The sequence below is a fragment of the Borostomias antarcticus genome (assembly GCF_949987555.1).
Source record: "Borostomias antarcticus genome assembly, chromosome: 20".
Taxonomy (NCBI): domain Eukaryota; kingdom Metazoa; phylum Chordata; class Actinopteri; order Stomiiformes; family Stomiidae; genus Borostomias; species Borostomias antarcticus.
The window spans coordinates 15,415,362-15,425,361 of record NC_140253.1 but is presented as its reverse complement, the minus strand read 5'-3'; the positions used below and the strand labels follow the sequence as shown (position 1 = coordinate 15,425,361).

The window sequence follows — 10,000 nt, the reverse complement described above, 5'->3', positions numbered from 1 at the left end:
TAAAAGCGAGAGTGCTGTCTGTCCAATAATATCCCCGATGCGCCGGGTCCAGCTGTGAGCCCTTCTCCGGATACAGCGGTCACTGAACGAGTAGGATAATATCGTCCCATGCATTTTACTGATGCTGCTAATTATGACAGGTGTAGTCAGGTCTTTAGATTTTCGTTTGGGAATGCCGCGTTGACAACTGTTCTAATAGCCTACATTTTTGCAGACTGTAGGCTATTGTATATTGTATCACATTGACATTTTGCAGACCAGGCCAGTCTGCCTGACTGCAGACTGATGAGACCTCCAGACCAGGCCAGTCTATACTGATGAGACCTCCAGACCAGTCTACACTGATGAGACCTCCAGACCAGTCTATACTGATGAGACCTCCAGACCAGTCTATACTGATGAGACCTCCAGACCAGTCTATACTGATGAGACCTCCAGACCAGTCTACACTGATGAGACCTCCAGACCAGGCCAGTCTATACTGATGAGACCTCCAGACCAGGCCAGTCTATACTAATGAGACCTCCAGACCAGGCCAGTCTACACTGATGAGACCTCCAGACCAGGCCAGTCTACACTGATGAGACCTCCAGACCAGGCCAGTCTACACTGATGAGACCTCCAGACCAGGCCAGTCTATACTAATGAGACCTCCAGACCAGGCCAGTCTACACTGATGAGACCTCCAGACCAGGCCAGTCTACACTGATGAGACCTCCAGACCAGGCCGGTCTACACTGATGAGACCTCCAGACCAGGCCAGTCTACACTGATGAGACCTCCAGACCAGGCCGGTCTACACTGATGAGACCTCCAGATCAGGCCAGTCAGAAGGCCATGATGTTCCAGGCTTCTACAGAGAAACGCCCAAGGAAGTGTCTTTCCTCGGTGGTGAACCCACTCCAACTCAGCTGATCGTCTGGTCCCTCCACACTCTGACAGCCCTCCTACAGCCCATCACAGAACTAGAACATAACTAGAACTAGAACATAGAACCAGAACTCAGACTAGAACCAGACCATTGCAATTTGTCCAGCCTCTCCAGGCACACACACACACACACACACACACACACACACACACGCACGCAAGCACGCGCACATACACACACACACACACACAGAGCGTGGGTGTGTGTGTCCAGGTAGTGTAGTGCGGTGCGCGTGGTCTGTCTCTCTGATGGGAGGGAGAGGGCGGTGATGGAGGATCAGGGACTTATTGACGACGCGGTGTCGGCGCTCCGCGCTGTCATATCCCTCCACGCCGGTGCCGCCCGCCGCCTCATCGCCGAGGCAACCCCACCACCTCGCGGACCAGCACGCCCACAGCCCCGCCCCCTCAGCAGGAGGAAGGGCCAGCTGCCCAGCGGGGCAGGGCGGGGCTGCTGACCTGGGCGTCTGTCCTCGGAGCAGAGAGCCGCCCGCCGTCGGAAGGCGGTTTGTCACACCTCCAGACAGGCTGAGCCAAAGGGAGAGGTGGGCTGGCCGCTGGTCTGGTCTGGCCTGGCCTGGTCTGGTCTGGTCTGGCCTGGTCTGGTCTGGTCTGGCCTGGCCTGGTCTGGTCTAGTCTGGTCTAGTCTGGTCTAGTCTGGTCTAGTCTGGTCTGGCGGGGACTCGGGCGCTCTGATGTAGCGCTGACGTCCGCCTAGCCTCCATGGTGGCGTCCGGCTCTCCTGGCGCTGCGTGTCATTGTGGGGGCGGTGCGTTCTCACGCATTCATGCTTTCATTCATTATCAAACGGAGCGGGAGGAGTTGATTTCTGCTCGCAGTGTCCATGTCAGTGTGCAGCCCAGCGACGGACAGGAGCGAGGGCAGAAGCCGTCCGTGTGGGAACTCAGGCCTAGCTTCTCCAGCTGTCCTGCTCTAGAGTCCAGTCCGGTGGACCCATCGCTGTGCGGTTCTGACGGCCGGGTCGGACAGACCCTCTGTTCTTGCGGACACATTAAGCCGGCGCGGCGCGGGCCGGTAGGCTATTGCGAGGGGGTTGCCATGGCGACGGCGCGGTATGGTCGTCCTGGGCCCTGTTCGGGGACGGGGAGGGTGGTGGCGGGACGATGCGGGCTGCTCCTCCACAGCCCTAATCCACATTTAATTGAACTCCAGAGACTTTGAAGTGAAGCAGTGCAGTCAGATGTTATTCCTGGGAGAGAGAGAGAGACTGCCGCTTCATCCTCAGCTAAGGGCCCCAGCTGGGCCTCTCCACTGTCACCTTCCCTTAATGAGCTCCTTGAAGCTAGTTTACGCTAGTCTTAGAGCACGTTAGCTCGCATTTGAATATTTGTGATTAATATGGCTGTTTCTCAGCCCTCTGCGCCAACCCTGAGTGACCTGCCCTGGGTCCCTGAGCACCCTCCCTCATCAAACACCTTGGAAACAAAAAAGGAGAGGGGGAAAAAAGAAAAGAAAAGAAATGCTAGTCAACAAAGCAGCGCTAAGTGGGTTAGCGCAGAAGCTAAAGACGGGATTAGCCGGGATGTGAATGGCGGGGGCAGAGCCCAGCATCTGGGCCTGTCAGGTCATCTGACGAGCGCCACGACAAGTTACTCTGACAACCGCCGCGCGCAGGGAGATCACGCTGCGCTCATTTTACCATTTCTTCTTCTTCTTCTTTTTTTTTTTAGGGGGGGGGGGGGGTAGCGTTAGCTGTTTAACCTCTCGCAGTGTCAGTCCCCTTGTTAAAGAGTACAAGCTAATGGAGTGTTTAAGCATAAACGGTTCTCTTCACCCAGTCCTCTGTCGCTGCTGTCAAGCCCAGGAGCTGAAGCTGTATTATCGTCATCGTACAGTCTTCCATGGACTCTGTATATTAGTGTTGTTCTGTATCTAGACATACTCTCTCTGTGTGTGTGTGTGTGTGTGTGTGTGTGTGTGTGTGTATAGTACATTATTCGGTAATCTACCATGAATATATCCCCCATCTGTTATGATAAGAGAGGAGGTGTCCAGTGTGTGAAGTGTGACTAGTATTTAGTGAGCTATGTGTCGGCCTGCCTCCGTCTGAATGGGCCTTTTCTCTCCTGAGAGGAATCTCTTTTTCATGGAGGCTGATCAATACTAGACATTAATCCTGCCGGCCTGGCCCACGCCTCGTCGCGCCGTGATTAATGAACTAACGCACGGCCTTCTCCTCTCTCCTGTCCTCTCCTCCTTTCTCCTCTCCTCTCCTCTCCTCTCCTCTCCTCTCCTCTCCTCTCCTCTCCTCTCCTCTCCTCTCCTCTCCTCTCCTCTCCTCTCCTCTCCTCTCCTCTCCTCTCCTCTCCTCTCCTCTCCTCTCCTCTCCTCTCCTCTCCTCTCCTCTCCTCTCCTCTCTTCCTCTCTTCCTCTCTTCCTCTCTTCCTCTCTTCCTCTCTTCCTCTCTTCCTCTCTTCCTCTCCTCCTCTATCTTCTCCTCTCCTCTAGATCCTGGCCTACACAGAAGGCCTCCATGGCAAGTGGCTGTTCACGGAGATCCGGGCGGTGTTCTCCAGGCGCTACCTGCTCCAGAACTCGGCCCTGGAGATCTTCATGGCCAACAGAAGTAAGATGGCGGGTCACAGGAGCGCCTGTCTGTGGGAGTCTCATGTTGACCCACGAGCGTTTCATCCTGTAAACCTTACTTTAGCATTTGGGTTCAATTTATTTAAATGTTACAGTAGCGTTTGGGTTACATTTATTTAAACGTTATTTATTCAAACGTTACTTAAGCGTTTGGGTTACATTTATTCAAACGTTACTTTAGCGTTTGGGTTCTATTTGGAAAGGCTGTTGTATGTGTTTTCATCACACAGTATAACCTGATATGAGACGCCAGGTCATCCAGAGAGACTCACAACCCTTCAATGTTTACACCTTTCCTTACGTTATGGATTTCATTCATTTTTTTCCTCATCAATCTACACAAAATACTGATAACGTCTTAGACATCTTGGAAAGGGTACAAAAACATTTCTGCAGCATTGAAGGTCCCAAAGAGCACAGTGGTCTCTATCATTCGTAAATGGAAGAAGTTTGGAACCACTAGGACTCTTCCTAGAGCCGGCCGCCCGGCCAAACTGAGCAATCAGGGTAGAAGGGCCTTGGTCAGGGAGGTGACCAAGAACCCGATGGTCACTGACAGAGCTCCAGCGTTCCTCTGTGGAGATGGGAGAACCTTCCAGAAGGACAACCATCTCTGCAGCACTCCACCAATCAGGCCTTTATGGTAGAGTGGCCAGACGGAAGCCACTCCTCAGTAAAAGGCACATGGCAGCCTGCTTAGAGTTTGCCAAAAGGCACCTAAAGGACTCTCAGACAACCATGAGAAACAAAATGATCTGGTCTGATGAAACTCTGGACTGATTGAATTCTCTGGTCTGATTGAACTCTTTGGCCTGAATGCGTCACGTGTGGAGGAAACCAGGCACCGCTCATCACCTGGCTGATACCATCTCTACAGTGAAGCATGGTGGTATCATCACCTGGCTGATACCATCTCTACAGTGAAGCATGGTGGTATCATCACCTGGCTGATACCATCTCTACAGTGAAGCATGGTGGTATCATCACCTGGCTGATACCATCTCTACAGTGAAGCATGGTGGTATCATCACCTGGCTGATACCATCTCTACAGTGAAGCATGGTGGTGGAAGCATCATGCTGTGGGGATGTTTTCAGTGGCAGGAACTGGGAGACTAGTCAGGATCGAGGGAAAGATGAATGCAGCAACGTACAGAGAGATCCTGGATGAAAACCTGCTCCAGAGCACTCTGGACCTCAGACTGGGGTGAAGGTTTACCTTCCAACAGGACAATGACCCGTAGCACACAGCCAAGATAACAAAGGAGTGGCTTCAGGACAAGTCTGTGGATGTCCTTGAGTGGCCCAGCCAGAGCCCAGACTTGAACCCGATCGGACATCTCTGGAGAGATCTGAAAATGGCCGTGTACCAACCATCCAACCTGAGGGAGCTTGAGAGGATCTGCAGAGAAGAATGAGAGAAACTCCCCAAAAATAGGTGTGCCAAGCTTGTAGTCATACACACGAAGACTTGAGGCTGTAATCGTTGCCAAAGGTGCCTCAACAAAGTACTGATTAAAGGGTGTGAATACCTACAGTATGTACATGTGATATTTCAGTTTTTTATTTTTAATGAAAATAAAAAGTGGAAAAAAGTGGGGGGGAAAATAACTTTCTCATTATGGGGTATTGTGTGTAGATTGATAAGAAAAAAATAATTTAATCAATTTTGGAATAAGGCTGTAATGTGATATCAGGGTGTGTGGCACCCGATAATGTAATAATTAACTGATAATGTAATAACGCCTGATAATGTAATAAATGTTTGACTTAACTCAATTGAAAATGTAATAAAACCTGATAATGTAATAACAACCAATAATGTAATAAAATTTCCTGACTGATAATGTAATATAATTTTTCTGATAATGTAATACCTTATTACATTATTGGTCAAGTTATTACATTATCAGGTGGGTCTTTTTTTCAAAACTGGTAATGTAATACTTTACTGATAATGTAATAATCTGAAAAAGCGAATGAAAAATACTGTTAGGATACTTTGTGGTATACTTTGGCATACTTTGTGGTACTTGTGGTATATTTTTGTGTCTTATGATACTTTGCAGTATACTTTGGGGTGCTACGTGGAGGAGGTGGAGTGCCGAACTAAAAGTACCCCAAAGCATACTGCAAAGTACCTCCGTATACCATAAAGTACCATGAATTATCACACATTACTGCAAAGTATGGGTAAGTACCTCAATGTATACCACAAAGTACTACAAAGTACCCCAAAGTATAACACAAAGTATCCAAAGTATACTGCAAAGTACCACAATGTACCCCAAAGTATACCACTAAGTACCGCAAAGTACTCCAAAGCACACCACAAAGTACCTCAAAGTATTCCACAAAGTACTGCAAAGTACCCCAACGTTTACTGCAAACTACCGCAAAATATCAAAGTACCTCAAAGTACCCCAAAGTATACTGCATAGTACTGCAAAGTATTGCTGTGTACCCCAAAGTATACAGTACCACAAAGTACTGCAAAGTACTGCAAAGTATACCACGGAGCACCTCAAAGTATACCACAAAGTACCTCGAAGCACACCAAAGTATACTGCAAAGTATCATAAGACACACCAAAGTATACCACAAGTACCAAAAAGTATGCCAAAGTATACCACAAAGTACCCTAACAATATTATTCATTCACTTTTTAGATTATTACATTATCAGTCAAGTATTATGATATTAGGGTGTAATAGTGATATCAGGGTGCAATAGTGATATTAGGGTGTAATAGTGATATCAGGGTGTAATAGTGATATTAGGGTGCAATAGTAATATTAGGGTGTAATTGTGATATTAGGGTGCAATAGTGATATCAGGGTGTAATAGTGATATCATGGTGTATGATATTAGGGTGCAATTGTAATATTAGAGTGTAATAGTGATATTAGGGTATAATAGTAATATCAGGGTGTAATAGTGATATTAGGGTGTAATAGTGATATTAGAGTGCAATAGGGATATTAGGGTGCAATTGTAATATTATGGTGTAATAGTAATATTAGGGTGTAATAGTGATATTAGGGTGTAATATTAATATTAGGGTGTAATAGTGACATTAGGGTGTAATAGTAATATTAGGGTGTAATAGTGACATTAGGGTGTAATAGTAATATTAGGGTGCAATAGTGATATTAGGGTGTAATAGTGATATTAGGGTGTAATAGTAATATTAGGGTGTAATAGTGATATTAGGGTGTAATAGTAATATTAGGGTGTAATAGTGATATTAGGGTGTAATAGTAATATTATGGTGTAATAGTGATATTAGGGTGTAATAGTGATATTAGGGTGCAGTAGGGATATTAGGGTGTAATAGTGATATTAGGGTGTAATAGTGATATTAGGGTGTACTAGTGATATTAGGGTGCAGTAGGGATATTAGGGTGCAGTAGGGATATTAGGGTGTAATAGTGATATTAGGGTGTAATAGTAATATTAGGGTGTAATAGTGATATTAGGGTGTAATAGTGCTATTAGGGTGTAATAGTAATATTAGGGTGTAATAGTTATATTAGGGTGTAATAGTGATATTAGGGTGTAATAGTGATATTAGGGTGTAATAGTGATATTAGGGTGTAATAGTAATATTATGGTGTAATAGTGATATTAGGGTGTAATAGTAATATTAGGGTGTAATAGTGATATTAGGGTGCAGTAGGGATATTAGGGTGTAATAGTGATATTAGGGTGTAATAGTGATATTAGGGTGTAATAGTAATATTATGGTGTAATAGTGATATTAGGGTGTAATAGTAATATTATGGTGTAATAGTGATATTAGGGTGTAATAGTGATAATATGGTGTAATAGTAATATTATGGTGTAATAGTAATATTAGGGTGTAATAGTGATATTAGGGTGTAATAGTAATATTATGGTGCAATAGTGATATTAGGGTGTAATAGTAATATTAGGGTGTAATAGTGATATTAGGGTGCAGTAGGGATATTAGGGTGTAATAGTGATATTAGGGTGTAATAGTGATATTAGGGTGTAATAGTAATATTATGGTGTAATAGTGATATTAGGGTGTAATAGTAATATTATGGTGTAATAGTGATATTAGGGTGTAATAGTGATATTAGGGTGCAGTAGGGATATTAGGGTGTAATAGTGATATTAGGGTGTAATAGTGATATTAGGGTGTACTAGTGATATTAGGGTGCAGTAGGGATATTAGGGTGCAGTAGGGATATTAGGGTGTAATAGTGATATTAGGGTGTAATAGTGATATTAGGGTGCAGTAGGGATATTAGGGTGTAATAGTGATATTAGGGTGTAATAGTGATATTAGGGTGTAATAGTGCTATTAGGGTGTAATAGTGCGGGTGTAATAGTAATATTAGGGTGTAATAGTGATATTAGGGTGTAATAGTGATATTAGGGTGTAATAGTGATATTAGGGTGTAATAGTAATATTAGGGTGTAATAGTGATATTAGGGTGTAATAGTAATATTAGGGTGTAATAGTAATATTAGGGTGTAATAGTGATATTAGGGTGTAATAGTGATATTAGGGTGTAATAGTAATATTATGGTGTAATAGTGATATTAGGGTGTAATAGTAATATTAGGGTGTAATAGTGATATTAGGGTGCAGTAGGGATATTAGGGTGTAATAGTGATATTAGGGTGTAATAGTGATATTAGGGTGCAGTAGGGATATTAGGGTGTAATTGTGATATTAGGGTGTAATAGTAATATTAGGGTGTAATAGTGATATTAGGGTGTAATAGTAATATTAGGGTGTAATAGTGATATTAGGGTGTAATAGTAATATTAGGGTGTAATAGTGATATTAGGGTGTAATAGTGATATTAGGGTGTAATAGTGATACTAGGGTGTAATAGTGATATTAGGGTGTACTAGTAATATTAGGGTGTAATAGTGATATTAGGGTGTAATAGTGATACTAGGGTGTAATAGTGATATTAGGGTGTAATAGTAATATTAGGGTGTAATAGTGATATTAGGGTGTAATAGTGATATTAGGGTGTAATGGTAATATTAGGGTGTAATAGTGATATTAGGGTGTAATCGTGCTCCACCTGGAAGCGGAGGTGTGATCTTATGTGCGCTGCTGGTCTCTCTTCCTAGCTGCGGTCATGTTCAACTTCCCGGACGCGGCCACGGTCAAGAAGGTGGTCCACTGTCTGCCACGCGTTGGAGTGGGCACCAACTTTGGCCTTCCACAGACCAGGTGACACACGCACACACACACACGCACGCACACACACACACTCACACACACACACACACACACACACACACACATATTCCCTAAGCATAGTCCTAACCCAGTGTGTGTGTCAGTTGATACACACACACACACTGGCTGGGCTTAGTGTGTAACACTCTAATGCCACCATGCTCCGGTGCGTTCAGAGAAAACAAGCAGAGAGGGAGAGAGGGGGAGAGAGAGAGAGAGAGGGAGAGAGGGGGAGAGAGAGAGAGAGAGAGAGAGAGAGGGAGAGAGAAACAGAGAGGGATAGTCTCAGAGGGAGAGAGGGAGAGAGAGAGAGGGAGAGAGATACAGAGAGAGGGACAGAGGGAGAGAGAGACAGACAGAGGGAGGGAGGGAGAAGGAGAGAGGCAGAGAGAGAATTGAAGAGAAAGAAACAGATCAAGTGTTTTTTTCCAGTTATGCACACAAACACAAGGTGTATTGTTGGCTCAGACAATACCCCCCTCCCCCATTCCACTCAACACACACACGCACGCACGCACGCACGCACACACACACGGACGCACTCACACACACACACACGCACACACACACACACACACACACACACACAGGCTGGTCTCCGTCCTTTCCTCACTCTATGCCTGGCGGAGCATAATTGGCTTCACACAAACACAGTCCACTTCATTTATTTACCTCCCACCATGAGAAATAAACAGCCCTGCTGGCCACAGCCTGCAGGCCACAACCCCTCCTCCCTTCATCCCTCCGTCCATCCATCCTCTCTCTCCCTCCTCTCTCTCCCCCTCCTCTCTCCCCCTCATCTCTCCCCCTCCTCTCTCTCCCTCATCCTCTCTCTCCCCCTCCTCTCTCTCCCTCATCCTCTCTCTCCCCCAATTCTCTCTCCCCCTCCTCTCTCTCTCCCTCCTCTCTCCCCCTCATCTCTCCCCCTCATCCTCTCTCTCCCCCAATTCTCTCTCTCCCCCCATCCTCTCTCTCTCCCTCCTCTCTCTTCCTCATCCTCTCTCTCCCTCCATTCTCTCTCTCCCTCTTCTCTCTCCATCCTCTCTCTGCCCCATTCTCTCTCTCCCTCCTCTCTCACCCTCCTCTCTCTCTCCCTCCTCTCTCTCCCTTCTTTCTCTCTCCCATCTTCTCTCTCTCCCTCATCTCTCTCCCCCATCCTCTCTCTCTCCCTCATCTCTCTCCCTCATCCTCTCTCTCCCCCTCCTCTCTCTCCCTCATCCTCTCTCTCCCCTCC

The 10,000-nt window shown here is 46.0% G+C and overlaps 1 protein-coding gene across 1 annotated transcript in view; it reads left to right on the top strand.

The window, feature by feature from the left end:
- lrba (LPS-responsive vesicle trafficking, beach and anchor containing) overlaps positions 1-10,000 on the top strand; it is a gene marked incomplete at its 5' end in the record, with an annotated part of 387,967 nt that overhangs the window by 207,926 nt on the left and 170,041 nt on the right. Inside the window, 2 exons of the mRNA XM_084454694.1 lie at positions 3,400-3,517; positions 8,655-8,757. Of these exons, the coding sequence (XP_084310820.1) occupies positions 3,400-3,517; positions 8,655-8,757 (221 nt within the window). The remainder of the gene's footprint in view (positions 1-3,399; positions 3,518-8,654; positions 8,758-10,000) is intronic.